The sequence below is a fragment of the Nothoprocta perdicaria genome, unplaced genomic scaffold (assembly GCF_003342845.1).
Source record: "Nothoprocta perdicaria isolate Ctin4 unplaced genomic scaffold, notPer1 scaffold_3, whole genome shotgun sequence".
In the NCBI taxonomy this organism is placed as follows: domain Eukaryota; kingdom Metazoa; phylum Chordata; class Aves; order Tinamiformes; family Tinamidae; genus Nothoprocta; species Nothoprocta perdicaria.
In genome coordinates this window covers 8827808-8845158 of record NW_020455532.1, presented here as the reverse complement: position 1 = coordinate 8845158, position 17351 = coordinate 8827808, and the positions used below count along the sequence as shown (strand labels likewise).

General features: G+C 54.4%; 3 protein-coding genes across 3 annotated transcripts in view; 2 read left to right on the top strand and 1 right to left on the bottom strand.

The window, feature by feature from the left end:
- The first annotated feature begins 975 nt into the window (after window positions 1–975).
- LOC112949597 (neuritin-like) lies at window positions 976–5227 on the top strand. The gene is made up of 3 exons (XM_026042031.1): window positions 976–1069; window positions 1604–1751; window positions 4107–5227. Exons 1-3 carry the CDS (start codon window positions 976–978, stop codon window positions 4330–4332), a joined length of 468 nt encoding a protein of 155 aa, XP_025897816.1. The 3' UTR covers window positions 4333–5227.
- A 3906-nt stretch (window positions 5228–9133) lies between these two features.
- SYS1 (SYS1, golgi trafficking protein) lies at window positions 9134–11651 on the bottom strand. The gene is made up of 3 exons (XM_026042177.1): window positions 11462–11651; window positions 10399–10466; window positions 9134–9753 (listed from the first exon to the last, which is right to left on the bottom strand). The coding sequence occupies exons 1-3, from the start codon at window positions 11621–11623 to the stop codon at window positions 9513–9515; spliced, it is 471 nt and encodes a 156-aa protein (XP_025897962.1). The 5' UTR covers window positions 11624–11651; the 3' UTR covers window positions 9134–9512.
- A 931-nt stretch (window positions 11652–12582) lies between these two features.
- SDC4 (syndecan 4) overlaps window positions 12583–17351 on the top strand; it is a 20094-nt gene continuing 15325 nt past the window's right edge. The window contains exon 1 of the mRNA XM_026042229.1: window positions 12583–12603. Coding sequence (XP_025898014.1) covers window positions 12598–12603 — 6 coding nt within the window. The 5' untranslated portion in view covers window positions 12583–12597. The remainder of the gene's footprint in view (window positions 12604–17351) is intronic.

Genomic DNA, 17351 nt, shown 5'->3' with positions numbered 1-17351 from the left:
GCGGACTCCAGGCCCCGCGGCAGCCAGTCCAGCAGATGGCACTCGGATCGCACCGCGAGGCAGCCGGACAGGCTCCGGGAGCCTGGGAATGGCGGGAAGGATCCACGGGCTGGCGCCGGGGGGACCCCAGGGAGCCCCCTCCAAGGCTCTCCTGCCCCGCCAGCACCGGGGCAGCTTCGGGGCCCCGCTGAGCTCCTGCGGTCTCACGGGTCCAGCAGCTCTCTTGGCTGGGTGTCTTCTCAGGGTGTTATTTTTTCAGGGTATCTTTTCAGGGTGTTTTTTACAGAGTGTGTTTTCAGGGTGTTTCTTTCCCTGGTCAGAGGTTTCCCTGCTGCAGCAGCCATGCCAGGGCTGCACCATTCCCACACTCAGGAATTGCTCATCCCTGCGCCCTCCCTGAACTGCCCCAGAGGACTAAGCTGTTCAGGAGCCGAGCGGGCAGCGCAGGCACYGAGTGCTCCTGGTGGCACCTGCCCTTCCACAAAAGCTTTGGAGCAAGCCAAGAAAACAGCATTTTCCTGCCCCACAGCCAGAGTCTTTTTTGTTTCTACACGAGTTGGGAAAGAGGGAAAAGGAGCAAATTCATTTCAGGGAGAAACGTGGGATTTGCCTGTACTGACCACCCCAGTACCAGGTCCACACGGACACCCTGCCCTGCAGGAACAGGGGACACGGGGAGCACTTGCCCCATGACCAGTGCCAGCCCGCAGGTCCCTGCACCTGCCGGAGCCTCCTGCACCCGCTCCCTGTGACCCCCCTGCAGCTGTGTGGGACCGGGACCGGGACCGGGACCGGGACCGGGACCGCCTCGGTGCGCGGCGCTGCCGCCGGCCCGGGGCGCTCATTCGGCGCAGCCAGGCCCCCTCATTAATTAGCGTCGGCCAAGCCCCCTCATTAATTAGCGGCGACCGGGGCCGGGCGCTCTCCCCGCGGCGGCGGGCGGCGCTGCGGCTGGAGCCGCGCGGAGCCGCCGAGATGGGACCGGGACCCGGAGCGGGACCCGGAGCGCGACCCGGAGCGCGACCCGGAGCGCGGCGGGGCTCGGTCCTGCTGCTGCTGCTCGCCCTGGGTGAGGCGGCCCCGGCGCGGGCTGGGGCCGGGCGGTGGGAACGCGGGTTGCGGAGCCCGGGCCGGGCTTGGGGAGCCCGGCTCTGGAGGGAGCTGCCTGTGCCAGGCTGGGTTTGGGGTGTCTGGGCTGGGCTTGSGGTGTCCCGGCTGGAGCTGGAGCCTGGGCTTTGGGGTGCCTGGGCCAGGCTTTGGGGTGCATGCTCTAGGGGGCAGTACCCAGGCTGGGATTTGGGGTTCCTGAGCTAGGGAGCAATGCCCAGGCTGGGCTTAGGGATTTCAGGCTCCCTCCTTCCCATGTCACTGCTGTGCCCTTGTCTTGGGCCAGGGGGTGGGCACTGGGATTGGGGTGCTTGGTCCTCTGCCCTTGCAGAGTGGCCGGTTTAGGCTCTCCACGGGCGCAGGCAGAGCCAGGCACAGATACCAGGTGCCGTGTGGCTTGTGCCCATCTGCATGAACAGTGACACGGGCACTGCTGGGGGCACGGGCTCTGGTCCCCCATAGTGTTTGTGCTGACCCCTGTTTGGGTGGCCCACAGGGCACCTGGCCGGGCTGCCGGCCGCYGGCGCGGCGTGCGGGAACGTTTACCAGGGCTTCTCCGAGTGCGTCCTGAAGCTGGGGGACAACATGGCCACGTACGAGGAGACGGAGCGCGCGGAGCCGCAGGGACTGCGCCGGGTGTGCGGGTGAGTGCGGCCCGGCCGGGACTGCCGCCCCGTCCTGCCCCTGCGGCCCGAACCCGGCTCCCTCCCTGCCCTCCTGCCAAACCCGCCGGGTTCAGGCTGCAGTTGGCCCCTTGGTGCTTGGTGAGCCGGTGATGGGGGTCCCGAGAGGGCAGCGGGCGAGTGCTGGGACCGGGGGACATCGAGGGTGCCCAAACTGAGGCAGTGCAGGGGGGGAAAGGGGTAAAGAGGGATGGATGTGTCTGGGAAAGGGATGGTGGAAAAGCCCCTGAGCAGCAGCAGAAAGGGAGGGAATGAAAAGTTTGSTGGGATGAATGGAGGTGTCTGCGCGCGTCCCCAGCAGGGATTTAGGGGGAGAGAAAGGGCCAGTGGGTGTGTGTGGAAATGCAGAGAGAAACTAGGGGTGGGAGACACAAACAGAGGCTGCTTGGGGAGGTTCAACCCCCAGCAGCTGGAGGAGGAGGAGGACGAAACGTCCTGGTGCGTGTGAGGCTTCCCAGGCTAAGGAGAGCGCATGAAGGTGCCACCCGATGGGATGGGAGCATCGGGAGTCGCTCAGTGGCGGGATGTGGGACAGGGAGCACCCGGCATCACCGGCGCTCCGGGTGCTGCCGGCTCCTGGCGCTCAGGAGGGTCCGTGCAGTGGGAGGAGGAAGGGGGAGCCTCTGCACGAGCAGGTGGAGGCTGGGAGGGCCATGCAGATCCCGCTGGAAGCAGGGCCAGAGCGGCAGCTGCCTCTTCCCTCCAGCCGTGCCCGGCGGAGACGCTGCCGGCCGCCTCGGCTGGCACCAGCTCCGCTCATTAGCTCATCAGGTTTATTCTGCCCCGGTGCCTCTGTTTAACGAGCTCTCACAGCCGRCGATGCTGCGCGTGCCCCGGCAGGACCCGGCCATCCGAGTGCTGCTGTTGGTGCTCCCGGACCTGGCGTGTGTGTCCGGCACAGGGCGCTTGGGAAAACTCTCTGCCCCCTTCCTGGGGAGGGCTCTGTGCTTGGACACATGTGTGGTGTCCCTTGGGGACAAAAAAGTTCCTCTGCAGTTGGATACGTGGGTCCCTGGCCTGTGGCTTCCAAGCGGATGCTGTCCGGGGGCTGCCCCTTCCATGGGTGGGGAAGCCGACGTGGAGGGAATGTCGGCGCCGTCTCGGGGTCCGAGTTGCTCGGTGCTCTTTGGAGCTTTGACCACAAAAGCTAAAGCTCTGCCCCAGGCTYGGCTTCCTCTGCCACCAACCCCGACCAGGGCACTGCCCGGCCAGCGACCGCGATGCGGACSGGGACCAGGCTCTGCTCTCCAAGCCCCTTGGGCTCTTGTTTCCTTTGGGGGTTTTTACCCACCGCGTACGCGYGCTTCCAACAGCCTGAGCATCCCCGGAGCCATCCCTGGGCACCACCGTGGGCTGCCCTTGCTCATCCTGGCCCCCAGGTCCTCAGCAAGGACCTCTGACTGGGATGTGGGCCTGGAACTGCTCAAAAGCRGCTTCAACTTGCTCCTTCATCAACGGGAAGGGATAAAGCTCACAGGTCGGGATACCCGGCTACCTGTTTCTGCAGGGACTTTTATCTTTCTGGATCTGGAGTTGGGGGGGAAACAGATTCCTAGCCCTAGGAGGGACAAACAGGGGGAGAAACRGATTCCCAGCCCCAGGGAAGACAATCGGGGTGTCTTCAATTCCCAGCCTCCCTGGCTGCTTCGGGAGGCCGCTCGCGGGGTGGTTTTTTTCCTTCCTTTTGTTGTCGCTTCACGCGCTCCTCAAGAGCCTCTCTCCATCTCCCGGCTCCCGCTCAGGCAGGGTTCCCGAGCGGGGAGACGCGGGCTGGGCTGGTGGGGGCGGCCGCAGCCTCCGCAGCCTCCCCCGGCCTCCGCAGCCTCCCCGTTCCGCAAGGCGCCGCCTGCGGCTCCATTGTGCTCCGCTGCTCCCGGCTCCGCGCCGCCTCCTGCCCTTGACTCGGCTCGCGGGAAGCGCCTCGTGCAGCTTTTGTTCCCAGCCCGTTTTACTCAAGGGAGCCGCTTCTTGACGAAGAATAAGAGTTTTTTTTATTGACTCCCTGAAAATAGGCATGATAATAAAGCCGTGAATCATTTTGGTCTGGTTTAGGGTTTGGAGTTTTGGGCGAGATGCTGCAGGGGAGGTGGGAGTGGGGAAGGAGAAAACCTGGGAAGAGGCTGTGGAATCAGTTCATTTGTGTGGTTCCCATTTCAGGAGTCGGGCACAGGGCTCTCAGATGGGACAGGGAGCMCCAGTGTCCCCCTTGGAGCCTGGTTGGGCCCCCTGGAAGGGGCCGGGCAGGCTCCTGTCCCCAGCACCGTCGCGCTGCATCCCTGCCCTTCGCTAAGGGCTCCGTGTCTCTCTGGGCTGCAGGTACTGGGATGAATTCCACGTGTGCGCCCTGGCCGCGCTCTGGGAATGCCGGAAAGAAGCAGCGGCCGCCTGGGAGGTGCTGAGGAGGGAGTCGCAGAAGATGAAGTTCCCGGGCAGTTTGTTCGAGCTGTGCGGTGCCGGCGCGGCCCCGGGCGCTGCCTGCACGCACGTTCCCAGCGCTTCCGTCCTCGGCATCCCGCTCCTCCTCACTTGGCTGAACTTGTAAGCGGCAGCGCTGGGAGGATCCCGCTGGATGGCCACGGTGTGTGACCCGTCTGCCGGCCACACACTGGTGTCCAGGGCTCGGAGGAACCCAGCGCCCAGTGTCCCACATCTCTGGAACTCAGAAGAGCTCTGCGGGATCTCCTGCATTTTGCTGTTTCTCTGCAGTTTGGGGTATTCCTTGGCCCCTCCTGCCTCCAGGCGCAGCCCTGGGGAATGAGGGCTGGATAAGCGAGGCAGAGGATTTGGGAAAACAGAAAATCRGGCTGGAACACTGGACTTTCTTGCACTTTTCTATGCATTTTGGAAGGAAACTTCTCTGTTCAGCTGCTGCTTCCCCCAGATTGAGTCTCCAGGTCTTTCATTGGGGCACTAAAGCCAAGGTAGTTTTTACCACGGTATTTATGAGGTGCAAGGGAAGGGGTATGTCCTGTCAGAGGCAGGAAGGAGGCCCTGGCTGGGCACAGGCCTCTCTAATCATTTTCCTTTGAGGATATGGTGAAAATGTCCATGAAGAACGATGACATGTTCCTGACCCTCTCTGGCCTCCACCTGGATTCCTGGGTAACTCCTATGTTGTGTGTAAACCCCTTTGCCAAGGAAATAGAAGACAAATATTAGGGGAGAGAGGGAGTTGTTGAGTTAGCATGGAAAGAGAAGGATTGACGGTCRTTTTCCTGCTCCAAAACCTTTCCCCAAGGTAGCTCTGAGCAGCTCTGCGGGTGCCAGTGTAATTCCAGAGTATTAAACCTTGTTGTAGAGCCTGTGTCTGTCAAGGCAGAAATCACTTGTCCGACCTCTTGCTTGGTWGCACCAGCGCTTTGTGTTTTCCCTGACAACTCGGAGCACAGTTGGATTTATAGCTTTAGCGCTAGCATAAAAATGGGWGGTGTTTCCAAGTGTTTTCTGGATGCATTGGGAAACTCATCGGTATCACTGGGCAGTGCAAAGCAGTTACTTTGAGGATGCTCATGAACCTCTGAGCTGCCCTGCTGAGCAGGGCTGTAGGAGCCAAGATGACCCATTATGGGCCCATAACCTGATCCTGCAGGGATCTCGGGTGGACCTCTTGCTAAGAGCAGGGCAGTGTGTCCTGCTGGAGGGTTGTACCGCTTTCCGAGTGTTTTCCATGAGCTATTGCAGCTCTCCAATGGGGAAGAGGCTGTTTTCTCGTCATGTTACGCTGATATTGGGGCTTAACAGCTGGATGTGGCAGGGAATTCTTGTGGAAGGAGACTGCAACTTGAGCATCATCAGATCTGAAATGTCCACGATTAACTAACGTAGTAGAAAATGGAGAGGGGTGGAGTGGAGAAAAAGGAGCAACAGATGCTCCCAATGTGACTTTCCTAAGTCTGGCACAGGCTGCTGGCCAATCTGCAGATCGCGGGGCTGTTTATCAGGACCCTTGCCTTGTTTTTGGAAGAGGGAAGCAGCAGCTGGCAGCAAGGCACAGCAGCCACGCAGATGCCTGCAAGGCTGCGATTTCTTCTCGTAGCCCTGAGAAAAGGGGAGCTGGATCCGGAGCTGGGGGTTRCATCTGCCCATGGGGGACAGGGCACAACATTATGGGCAGCACTGAGTTGGTCTTGAGGGTTGGAGACGGTGCCACTGGAGCTCCTGCTGGATGCCTCACAGGCAGGTGGGCCAGCTCCTCCTATAGCAAGGCACAATATAGTGGGTTTTTAGTAATAATCACGCTCTTCACCTCAGTATTCTCATGGTTTTCCGCTGATCTTCCCTTTTACTTACCACTCAACTCCTGCAGTGGCAGCAGGGAATGAGGAAATGGAGGCATGTTGCAAGAAACATGGGAATCCAGGGAGGAGCTGGTGTCTGGAAGGCACCCTGGCTTTCTGCATGGATGGTATTTATATACTCGGATTCTCTGTCACTGGGATTGGTGAAAACGTGAGGAGAAGGGATTACTTGGAGCAGCACAGAACCTGGGCTGAACCCCTAGGCTCTTGTTGGAGATGGATGGGAAGCAAAATCAGAGTGATTTGATGCTGATAGAGAGCCGTGTTGTGTGACCCTGTCGTCCTCACCCTTATCTCAGTTGCTGCCTGTGGTCTGTAGCTGGGGAAAGCTGAACTAGGTGGGAATTGTACACAACCAAAGGCTCTTTTCTACCCAAATCCTGCTACTGGACTTTGCTTAGGAGGTGTTTAATGGCTTTAGGAAAAGCAAAGGAGCACAGGCCCTCGCAAACTTGCCTTTCTTGGCTCGGTTTTGGATTTGTCACCTTTCTCTACGTGAAAATTCTGTATTTCAAAAGAGCTTTTGGGAGTGGGAGTGAAAGACCTCAGCAAGCAGACACTGCTGAGAAGCCTTCCTGCAAAACTACAGATGGAAAAGGTGAGCTGATCCTATGYAGAGCAGCTGTTGGGAGAAATCTTCCTGGAAGCAAAATTCTTGACTGCACAGGGAAGAAAARGGGGGCGGAATCATTAAGAAACAAAGACCATCTGCTGCTGTTCAGGTACRGAGCAGCAGCAGTTTCCAAAGCCAATGGTGCTGCCGAGATCTGAATGCAAGGGAATTAGGTCTCCATGTGGAARTGGTTTCAGAGGTTTCTGACTCTGTATTTGACTTGTAGTATTTTCCTTATGACAATGACAATTACAGAAGATGCCCTACAACAGCAGTGGTGCCCTCAAAGGCCAAGSGAGCAGACTTGAAGGAATCGTTTCTAATCCTGCAGTGCGTTTCATGGTGATACAGTGCAGCTCGTTAGAGAGCCCCCAGCATCAGTATTAAGTCCAAATTTGTCACAGATGCTTCTCGTGGCCTTGTTCTACCTGAGTTTCTACAGACACCAAGCTGAACTTCACCTACAACCTCAGCAAGGGCAGCTGCTGAAGCGCCCCCAGTGCATCCAGAAGGTAAGGGGGTAAATATTCCTCTGCTCAAGGATTTCCCATCCCTGTTCTTACCTGGGAACAAGGAGAGCAGCTCTAGTTGTGCCACTGAGATGGCCTCTCAGCAGCTCTGGGATCAGAGCTCTGTTCTCCTTTGACAAATGGGACTAATGTGGCGTGTGCTTTCGCTTGTACTCGCTGTGGTCAGTCTTCTATTTCACCCTTTCTTGAAGATCACCCCTAAAGAACACAGGAGGTAGCACTGAAAGCAACTGTGGGGTGTTGTGAAGCCTTGATTTAATATCCTGCATATGCTCCCTGTGCTGCAACTTGGATATTTCTTCTTGGTAACAGCAAAGGAAAGCAGAAGAGCACAAGAGGTCCTGGAATGGGCTTAAAACACCACTGATTCCAAGGCAGTGTTTCCATCCAGCCCATGCCCTCTGCTGCACGTGGATCCCCACTGCAAGCACCTCATTTTAAAGGAGATACTGGCACCTACTGGAAGGCCAAATAGTGCCTTACATCCAGGCTGAATATGTGTGAGAGAGACGTGAGTATCCTGAGCTAGGAGAAGCTGATTTTGAATGAGGCCAGACAGGAGGGATGACTCTGCTGCCCACAGCAGTGCTAGAAGGGGAGCAACAGGAAACGGTGTGTGTGGCCTCCAGCAGCCCTGGGCTCCTGCCCAAACTTGCATGAGCTTTTTTCCTTTGGAAAAGACTCCTGCTGTACCTGTAAAGGAGCTAAAACTCGGCTTAAAGGGCTTTTCTGAAGAAGAGGTCCCAGTAAAAAGAAAAAAAATCTCACAGGAGAATGTAGAGTTTGGCCTAAAAAGGTAGCTGGTGCTCCTGCTGTTTTGGTAAAACAGCTGTTGAGTGTTCAGAACATCAGCATTTTGCCCTGCCGGATTTTTCGGTCTCTGGAGCAAAGCAGGATTTCAAATGGAGTTTCCAGTAACAAAGGTCAATAGAGCGACTTCAGAGAGTTTATCAAATTCTACAACTCAAGTCATTTCACCAATTCTTAACAAAGTGGTTTATACAAATGAATATTTACAGATATTAACATATGAAAGAAAGTTACACCAGCAAGAGACTGCACAGGRCAAAATCTGTGTTTAAATCTGTTTGCCCTTGCTTAGGCTGGATGTTCCTCAGAGGAAACTACACAGAGAGGGTTGGATGAGGAAGAAATACTTGGTCTTGCACTCCCATGGCTAAGGTTGTTGCCTTGAGCTGATGCCAGCCAAGGTGTGCTTGGTGAGCTGCTATTATTTTGAGGAACAAGTAGCAGTCTTGGCTAATTAATCACCTTTTGCAGGCCAGATCTGCTGAAGTGTGATGGGACAACGCAACCATGGTGGGATGGAAAGAAAAATGCTTCTATAAAACCTTTAAAGGCTTTTCCAAGGCATTTGCAGCTTAGGACTGAACAGTAACAGGCTCTGGATGACTGATGCTCTTCCCAAAGTGAAAATTATGCTGCTGGCTTTCCCAAGACAGCGTTCTGTCTTGATTTCAGAGTACAAACAAGAAATATTTACTGTAGGAAGCTTTAYGTACCCTGAACTGTAGCCATCCTATAGTCACCAGGTTCTCCTCTGGCTGCATTGTTCCCCATTGCCATGATACAGAGGTCCCTGGTGTTTCCTGAAACAGCTCCTCAGGAGAAATGTAACACMCTCACAGCAATGTAATATTTATTTTTACAAAAGGTTTTTTCAGCAAACTGCTGCCTGACATCTGTGTATCAAACATGGAAACAGCAACCAAACCCTTCTACAAGTACAGGTTGTTCAGGGTCAAGCTGGTGTTTCGGATAAGTACAAGTATTTTCTTTCTCCCCATCTACTCCTTTCCTTGATTTTCTTCCCCAACCAAAGCACAAGTGAAGAACAAGCCCGTTACAAACTGGAAGCAGCAGCTCCCAGCCCYGCTGCTCCTTGTGCCCGCTGCTGCAGGAAGAGCCGACCGCTGCGTTACCCCAGCACTGGTGACACATCTCTCCTGTTTCTCAACTTCCAGATACTTCTTGTGCATCAAGTTTTGCTACCTGCCTTTTAACAGTCCTGAGGGAAGAGTTTAGGAGCACCCTTGCAATGCAGAGTCATGTTAAACGCTTTGTGTTAATAAAATAAACTGCTGCTCCCCCTCCTTCCGTTGTCTGATGATGACAGCAGAGATGTTCACACTCACGCAGTCACCAAGGTCTGAAAAAGTCAAGACAGGCCTGCTGTGCTTCTCCAGGGATTTTTCAGGCATTGGATGCTCTGGTGCTGGAAACAATGACTTACTGTCTCTTGTTTCTTTCCAGAGCAAGTTTATACGTTGGATTTGGGAACAGAATTCAAGGGGATTTCTTTCAGTTCTATCCTCATGCAGAGGTACTCCCCGATGACAGCCATGAGGGCCGTGCACACGATGTGCACGAGCCACCACGTGAGAGTGGTGGGAAAGTGAGAGTTGTAAATCCAGCAGGCCAGGAGATGGAAGAAGTGAACGGTGACGGTGAAGTCCAGGCACTGCTTCCCTCGGCGGATGAAGTACAGCAAGCCCAGAGCRCTGCCAAAGCAAAACAACAGGTTAACAAACTCCTTGAGCCCCTTTTCCTTAGGTAACTGCTAAGAGGAGCTGCCAGTGCTGATTATTTAGCTATTTTAAAACTYAATAAGTGTTCTAAGCTCAGCCTGTTTCTGACCTTGGTCACAGCCACTGCAGCAAGATTTAAATGGCTTACAGTTTTGCAATTATGTGATGGAAGGGAAAGAGCTTTTAGTTTTTTTAGCTGGGCTCTCCCTCCTCTCTCTCCCAGTAACCTTTGCCCATTGGCAGGGGCTACTTACGTTACTGTTAACAGATCAGTGTTTACAGACATTTACTATTTCCAATTTCCAGTAAAGCCTCGCAGAAGCAGATTTCATTCCCAGCGGGAAAACTGAGGCAGTGAAATGACCTAAGGGAAGAGGCAGAAAGTCCCCTTCAGAGCCAACAATTCCCAAGTGTCCTCCTGTGCAAGGGACATGAAACAGCAGACAGGCTAGACCAGGCACAGTGATTCCAGGGATGTTTTGGGAATGACTGTAGGCCACGCTGCTACTTAGCATCGCGTCATCCTAGTCAAGTTTAACATCAAAGATCAAATACAAGACACGGGGGCTGCTGGAAACCGAGGAACGCTGTGAGAGCCCCAGGCAGCTGCTGACTTACCAGGTGAGGGCGTTGAGGACAAAGGCCATCATGGAGAGCCTCCCGGGCGGCGTGGAGAAGCCTAAAATCTGCATGGATTATCCGTGAGGAAGAGCAGCACAAGCCAGAGGCTGCGGCGAGCCAAGCTCATCCCAGGGCCCAGCCGCAGTGGGGCAGCCCTGCACCACCCCAGAGCCCACGGGAGGAGCTGCAGCCCTCGCCCTCTATAACCTCTATATTGYGCAGGTACCTACACAAAGCAACGGCTCTGTTTCTATACTGGGTCCTGGCTAAACAGGTGGGGGGCTGTCTCCATATAGAGGGGTTATTCGTGTAAGCAGGGGGACTTGGGTGAACCTGTATGGTGTATAGGGGGTTGGAAGTAGTGGGGCATCTGTCCCTATACCTGGGGGGACACCTACACAGGGAAGGACCCTCTGTACAGGAGGGAGAGCCGCCTACTCACGGGTTGGGGCATGGATGGGTCTATGTCCATACTGGCAGGTACCTATACAACAAGATCTGTTTTTATAGAGGGGTACCTGTGTCAGGAGGGTGAACAGAAAGGGRTAAATGTCTGTCTATATCAGCCAGGTACCTATATGGAGGTGGGGCAGGGGGGGCTGTCTATACACTGGGAAGGTCCAACATGGGAAGGTCTCTATATGGGTAAGGATGGACATCAGAGGGGTGTCTCTGCATGGATAAGGTCCAAAATTCAGGGGTCTCTAGATGGAGAAGGACTAATGGGGAGAGGGGGGCCAAGTCTCTTCAAAGGGAAGGATCTATAGGGGGGGGGGTCTCCTAACGAGGAAGGATCTGTATGGGGAGGGTTCCCTCACAGAGCAGGATCTATACGGTGGGGGTCTCCACAYAGCAAAGGATCTATATGGTGRGGGTCTCTTAAAGGGGAAGGATCTATATGGTGGGGGTCTCTTAAGGGGTATGGATCTATATGGTGGGGGTCTCTTAAGGGGTATGGATCTATATGGTGGGGGTCTCTTAAAGAGGAAGGATCTATATGGTGGGGGTCTCCTCACTGGCAGGCCCTACGCAAGGGGGCCGCTCCGCGCGCGGTCCCTACCTCGTCGCTGAAGACCTGCTGCAGGGAGGGCGCGGTGCGGCCCAGGGCGCCCAGGAGGGCGAGCCAGAGCCCCAGGGAGCTGTAGTAGGCGGCCTGCAGCAGCACCATCTGCGCCACGATCAGCGCCGGGTCCCACACGTAGCTGCGGAACTGCGCCGCCATGGCAGCGCGCCGGAAGTGACGCGCGGCAGGAGCGGCGGACGTGGCGGCCGTTAACCCCCTCGGCGACCGTTAACGCCCCCCGCGGTGGCCGTTAACCCTCTCGGTGGCCGTTAACCCCCTCAGTGGCTGTTAACCCTCTCGGTGTCCGTTAACCCCCTCAGTGGCTGTTATCCCCCCCTCGGTGGCCTTTTATCCCCTCGGTGGCTGTTAAGCTCCCCGCCAGCGACCATTAACCCCCTCGGTGACCGTGGTGACCGTTAACAACTTCGGTAGCCGTTAACCCCCTCAGTGACCGCTAACCCCCTCAGTGGCCATTAACCCCCCCCCACACACACACACGGTGGCCGTTAACCCTCTCGGTGGCCTCCAGGCCCTCGGTTTGGGGATGGATTGTGCTCTAGGATCGGGGTGAGTTACAGCCGAAGCAGTAAGAGGGGCATGAAAACCAGGGCAGACCAGGTGCTCTCAAGCTGGAAGCGCATGTCGGATTAGAACATGTCATTAATATATATATTTTAAATCATAGGCTGTTGTGAGAACATCAGGTGGGATGTAATGCCCCAGTTTTACCTCTCCAAAAGCCACCCTCACAGGAGTATCACACAAGATCTAAGGGCTAGTCAGCAAAATGTAAGTATGCGCTATGGTACGTAGTCCTTTCACTCTGTTGATTGAGTCAAACATCTGTTTTACAATGTTGGATTTAAAAGACACCTGCTTTTGTACCCGGCTGGCAGAACAAAGTCAGAGGCTGTTGAATGGGGAAGCCCCACAACAAGACACAAAATGCAGCTGTGCTGGAGCGAGCAGCCCTGTCGGTGCCCTGCGTGAGCATCCAACTCAAAACCCTCAGATGTCAAGATCTGCTTTTTGGAGCACAGTGACACGTGCCAAGCACTGTCGTCCTTCCAGGACCACGAGTGATGACCGCACGGGAGAGCCAAAAGCAGCGAGGAGGATAGTGATCAGGCGAGATGGTGGTGAGATGCCCTCAGAGCCCCTTCCTGTTACAGACTGCCCTGGTCTGGGGCTCAGGGGCTTGGGGAGAAGGTTTCTCCAGGCATGTGGTGGCTTCTGTCTTTCTACCTCGGGAGAGCACTGGGTGCCAGGGTCCCTCGCTCCCTGCTGATCCCTGTGTGACCCCGATTTCCTGCTAGGTTGGCATCAGGTGGGAGAATTGTCACTAACTGGATGCTAAAAATCCCTGAGGTGCAAGGGGGAACTCAGGAGATAAATCCTCRGCTGAAAAGAGGAGAGGAGGAATGGTAGGCTGCCCCCGAGGGAAGGAGTGAGGTGTTGCGCAGAGCTCCTTTCCAAAGGGGGAGAGAGAAGGAGGACAAGGGAGGAGGAGAGACAAGAGGAAAACCCAGCATTTGTGGAGAGATGGTAGAAGAACATCAGTCATGTGGGTGTGGAATATTTCTGGCTATGGGAAGTCAGATTATGATCTCAGACGYTCTTATGACGTTTTTTCCATTTCCCAGTATGGGAAGTTCCATATGTAGCTTTGCTGCTTCTTAGTCTTGCCTCATTCTGTGAATGCCGCTGTGCTGGTGCSTGCTCAGCATGTTTTCTTCCCTGTTCCTGTACCCGTTGCTCCTAGAAATTATTGTGCAAGGCGGAGGCTGCCCGCTGGAGCTGGGCCAGAACTGTGAGTTTTGACTCAGGCCTTCAGAGAATTTCTTTGTGAGGGAGGTTGGCGATCTTAGTGAGTGTAAAAATGAGCACGGGGAAATTCCCAGGTCTTATCAAGGCAACTTGCTGCCTCCACGTTGCCGAGCTCAAGTGCTGAGACTCAGCGCTTCCTTTCAAGCTGTTAGTAGAAATTGGTTTCCTTTCCTGCGATCTGGCGTGCTCACCTCCTGGAGACGTGCAAGCTGTCGCCTAGATCGTTCATTTTCACTTCCCCATTTCCTTTTCAGTCTTTGTAGAACCGACTTCCCTTCCCTGGCAAAATTTTGGTTATTAAATTATCAACCAAAAGTCTAAGCTAATGCAAGAGAAGTCCCTTGAGGACTGCTAAAACTGGTGGCCATCTTTCCACAGCCAGAGGCATCAGCAGCACTATTTCTCATGTATCCAGTCGTCCGTGGCACCACAAAATACCAGCTGGTGTTTTGGAAGGTGCTGGCTTGAATTCCTTCCAAATTTGAGCCTCCTCCCTGCTTGGTWGCTGCCCCATAATTGCAGGCAGCAGCCTGGCAGCAGTCACGTCAGATATGTATGAGTTCAGACTTGGTCCTGCCCTGCTCTGGGGACGTAGCAGTATTGACACAGTGAGTTGTGGCACCCAGACGGTGGTGAGCAGCGTCCTGGGAGTCAGCTGCAGCCCAGCACACAAGTGCAAGCTCATTTCCTGGCTGACTTGGTCATGGCACATTTCATGGTCATATTTCTTTGTGTGCATTCCTTAATTCAGCACTTCCTCTGCTCCAGAGGGCCCCTTTTTAGGGGTCTTTTCCTGAAAGAGAGGATTTTCTCACCAAGGGGAGCCAAGCCTCACACCCCTTATCTTTCCCCCTCCCTAGGAGGTGTTTAAAATGGATCTGGAGAGCAAACATTAGGGGGAAAATAGTTCACTTTTAATTCTCCTTTTCTTAGTTYAAGTGAAACATGGAGGTAGCTCAGGAGGGAAGGCGAAACAGGTAGCAAACCCCAGTGATGGCCCTTTTGAAGGTGACACTCAATTGGTCCTCGTGGCTTGTGGTGAGAAYGTTCTTCTAACCAGCTGAGGATTTGGTGCTTTGAGAAGGACACCTGCGTGTCATGAAGAGCAGCAGGTGGGAGAAGAAGTGACAATGTGTCCAGGACATATCAGATGCCCTGAGAATGTACCCACATCACATGCAGTGGTCTCAGTGACTACTTTATCAGGGGGACGAAATAAGAATTCCCTATTTAGCCAAGGATTCTTTCCATAAGAAAAGGGCTATGTAGGATAGCATTGTTTTTCCTCCTGCCTAAACAGGTAGCTGTTTGTTCTCTGATCTGAGCTTAGATGGGATTCATTTCCCACTTGCCAGGATGGTAGGGTTTGTACTAAGGTGATATTTGCCAAAGGGAGAATATGGCTGAAATTATACATTTTCAGAGTAACTCCATGTTAAGGAGTTCAGAATGTGGGACAGGATTTTTCCAGCTCTTCCTCTCCCTTCTCTTCTGTGCAGTGCATGAGTGTGTCTTTCCAAAGAGCCCAGCAGGCTGAGTGGACTTTGAGAGTTGAGATTTTTTTGAAAATGTAATTAAGGTTTCTTAGTGCTTACAGATCCTGCTCTGAGCTTATTTCAAATCTGGCCGTGGGAAGTGTTCTGAGCTGGGCTGAAAACCCTCCTTTTCTGGTCTATACAATAGTATTTATGATCTGGAATTGTTTAGAAGGGCTCTGTACCTGGTCATGTTCATTCTCTCTGAGCCAGTTTGTCCTGTCGCTCTCAGTGAGTGTCACGTACCCACAGCTTTTCTGCCTTGTTCCAGAGCAGAATGTCAACATTTTGATAGGGGACAATTGAAGGGCAAAGCAAAGCGAGCTCTTTTATGTCATGGGTTTGCAAGCTACAATCTCTGTGGTCGCGTTTCCTCTCATATGGTTTCGAGATACTGTCACAGAACTGTTTGTGCGCGTGCGGCTTGGAAGTGGATCTACAAAATGCAGTTTGAAAATGTCACTGGTAAGGTTATGTAAATTTGCTCTCAAGGTTGGAAAATACATTAGGGTTGAGTTGAAATTTCTGTTTCCAYCTAAGTAGAAGCCCAAATTCTTTGTCTGTTGGAAGGATTGGGCCCACGGGTYGGGCTGCTGTGGGACTGCAGTCTGTGGGTCTAGCAGGCCATGCTGTCAAAGCAGGGAGCTTCTTGGGGATTTTTGTGGCATAGTCATGTGCACTCTGAAGTATAAGTGTTTGCTAGAGGGTCTTTACACGAGGGTCACACACAGTATTTGTTGGAGCAACCGSACAAGCCCAGGTCTGGGATGTGTTTTGGAGTCGCAGCTCTGCCCACCCCAGGACCTTGTCGCTCGAACAGCCCGTGTTTGTGTGGGCAGAGCAGGTCGGAAGGAGCAGAGGTTCTGCTTTCAGGCCCCAAGTGCTGCTGAGACCCTCACTGGGGAGTGGAGTTCTCACCCCTTTAACTCAGCCCAACTCTTCTTCCTCTTCTCCTGCTTCCCGCCTCTACTAGGTGTCTCTGTTCACTGGAGATCAACTAGAGTTGCACTCCTGGGCCTCAGAAGAAGTGACTTTTTCATCAGCTCCTCCCTGAGTGGCCAGCAAAGGTATTAAGGATGGGTGGGGATCTTGCCCACAACAGAGATGCTGCCTCCGGGCCTTGGTGAACTGGAGGCTTAGGCCATCACGTTCACCATACGTCGCTGGCTGGAGCACAGAGGTTCAGGAGGAGACTCCATCGCAGCCTCCATCCTGATGTCCCCTMGGTTCCTATGTGGAATGCATACAGGCTTCAGGCATGTTTTTAAACTGAGCGTTTCCTGTTAGTTCGTATGAAGCCGCCAGCTCCACAGTGCTGCCAGGGGAATTTCCTGGCATGCAGCAGTTGTGTGTGGGCMCGGCCCTCCCAAGCACCAAGGAGACCTTTTGGCCTCCGCTCACGCCCTCTGTGCCGTTTCTTCCCAAAGGGACAAGCATTTAGTTGGGAAGGACACTTCACCTTACAGAATTCCAGTCTGAGGGTTGTTGTGTCAAGGGGGACGGAGACAGGGTTTCTTGGGATGGTGTCGCAGGGCTGGAGCAGGCTGGGAAGCGGCTCTGACGGGAGGGTGGGATCATGGCACACACTTCTTCTGCCCTGCGCCTTGCTTCCCCATGGAGGAAATCTCTTCTTTACAGGAGACCAAGTGCAAACTAACCTGATGAGAGTCAAGGGGGCTGAAACTGCTGCTTTAATTAGAAATAAGCAAATTCTCATCGCCAGACAAAGCTATTAGTGAGAGGAGAGAAACTCAAACACTCGAGCTCTGCTGTTGGCTCTCTTCTCCCCTCTCTCATTTTTATCTCAGTATTTTTTTTTTTTTTTTCACTTGCCACTTGCAGAGAAAGCCCACAGAGCAGGTCGGGTTTTCACCTTGTGCGAGACTTGGGTGATACACTTCCCTGCTTGGTAACCCCAGGGGACACCGGAGTCAAACAGAAACCCGGCTCCAGGTTTATGCCAATGTGTAAAACTTGTTGTCACTTGTGGAGTGGCATGGAAAAGACAGGATCGGCTTCCCCACCTGTTCTGCCCCCCTTTCCCTCCTGTTCCTCTCTTGCGCCTTTCCCCCCTTTCCCTTTTGTCCCCCTTTCCCTTTCACTTCTGCTCCCCCTTTCCTTTCTCTATCCCTCCTGTTCCTCTTTCCCTCCTCCTTCTCCCCCTTTCCCCTCCCGTCCCTCTTTCCCTTTCCCCTTCCATCCCTCTTTCCCTTTCCCCTACCCTTCTGCCCCCCCTTTCTCTCCCCCTTCTCCCCTCTTTCCCCTCCGTCCCTCTTTCCTTCATCTTTCTCCCCCCTTTCCCTCCTGTCCCCCTTTCCCTTCTGCCCCCCCTTCCCTCCGCCCCCCCTTTCCCTTCTGCCTCCCTTTCTCTCCTCCTTCTCCCCTTTTTCCTCACATCCCTCTTTCCCTCCTGTCCCCCTTTCCCTCCTTCTCCCCCCTTTCCCCCCTTCCCTTCTCCCCCGGCGGTGGCGGCACCGGGGGGCCGGCCCGGGGGGAGCCGCGGGCTTTCCCGGCGGGGCGGGCCG